Here is a 466-nt window from a genome sequence, read left to right as displayed (position 1 = left end):
TGGCGCAGCAGCAGCACGCGGGGCAACAGCAGCAGCAGCAGCAGCAGCTGCTGGGGCGGGTCTCCTTTGGCCACCAAGACTCTGTCTCTTCCTCTGGGGCCTCCCGAGACTCTGCTGACGGAGCAGCAGCAGCAGCAGCAGCAGCAGCAGCAGAGGGCCCCTCTTACGGCCGCCGCTCCAGCTCCAGCGCGGGCAGTGCCCATTTGCTGCTGGGCCAGCGCCCCAGCCGCTACATTTCTGCTGCAGGGGGGCCCCCCTTGGGGGCCCCCCATGGGGGGGCGGGCCTCCGGGAAGAAGAAAGTGAAAACTGGGCCCTTGGGGAAAAGGGGCCCTTTGGCCAGAGGGCCCGTCTTAGAAGACATGTCATCATTAGAATCCACAAGGGCATGCACCAAATCCTGGAGCTGCAGGTCTGCTGCTGCTGCTGCTGCTGCTGCTGCTGCTGCTGCTGCTGCTGCTGCTGCTG

The 466-nt window shown here is 65.7% G+C and overlaps 1 protein-coding gene across 1 annotated transcript in view; it reads right to left on the bottom strand.

Moving 5' to 3' along the window:
* ETH_00033745 (uncharacterized protein) overlaps positions 1 to 272 on the bottom strand; it is a gene marked incomplete at both ends in the record, with an annotated part of 1,188 nt that extends 916 nt beyond the window's left edge. Inside the window, one exon of the mRNA XM_013375513.1 lies at positions 168 to 272. Within this exon, the coding sequence (XP_013230967.1) occupies positions 168 to 272 (105 nt within the window). The remainder of the gene's footprint in view (positions 1 to 167) is intronic.
* Positions 273 to 466: the final 194 nt, after the last annotated feature.

This window comes from Eimeria tenella, genomic scaffold (genome assembly GCF_000499545.2).
Source record: "Eimeria tenella Houghton genomic scaffold, Eth_scaff2824, whole genome shotgun sequence".
NCBI lineage: Eukaryota > Apicomplexa > Conoidasida > Eucoccidiorida > Eimeriidae > Eimeria > Eimeria tenella.
The sequence above is the reverse complement of the archived record's forward strand: the minus strand, read 5'-3'. Positions and strand labels throughout refer to the sequence as shown.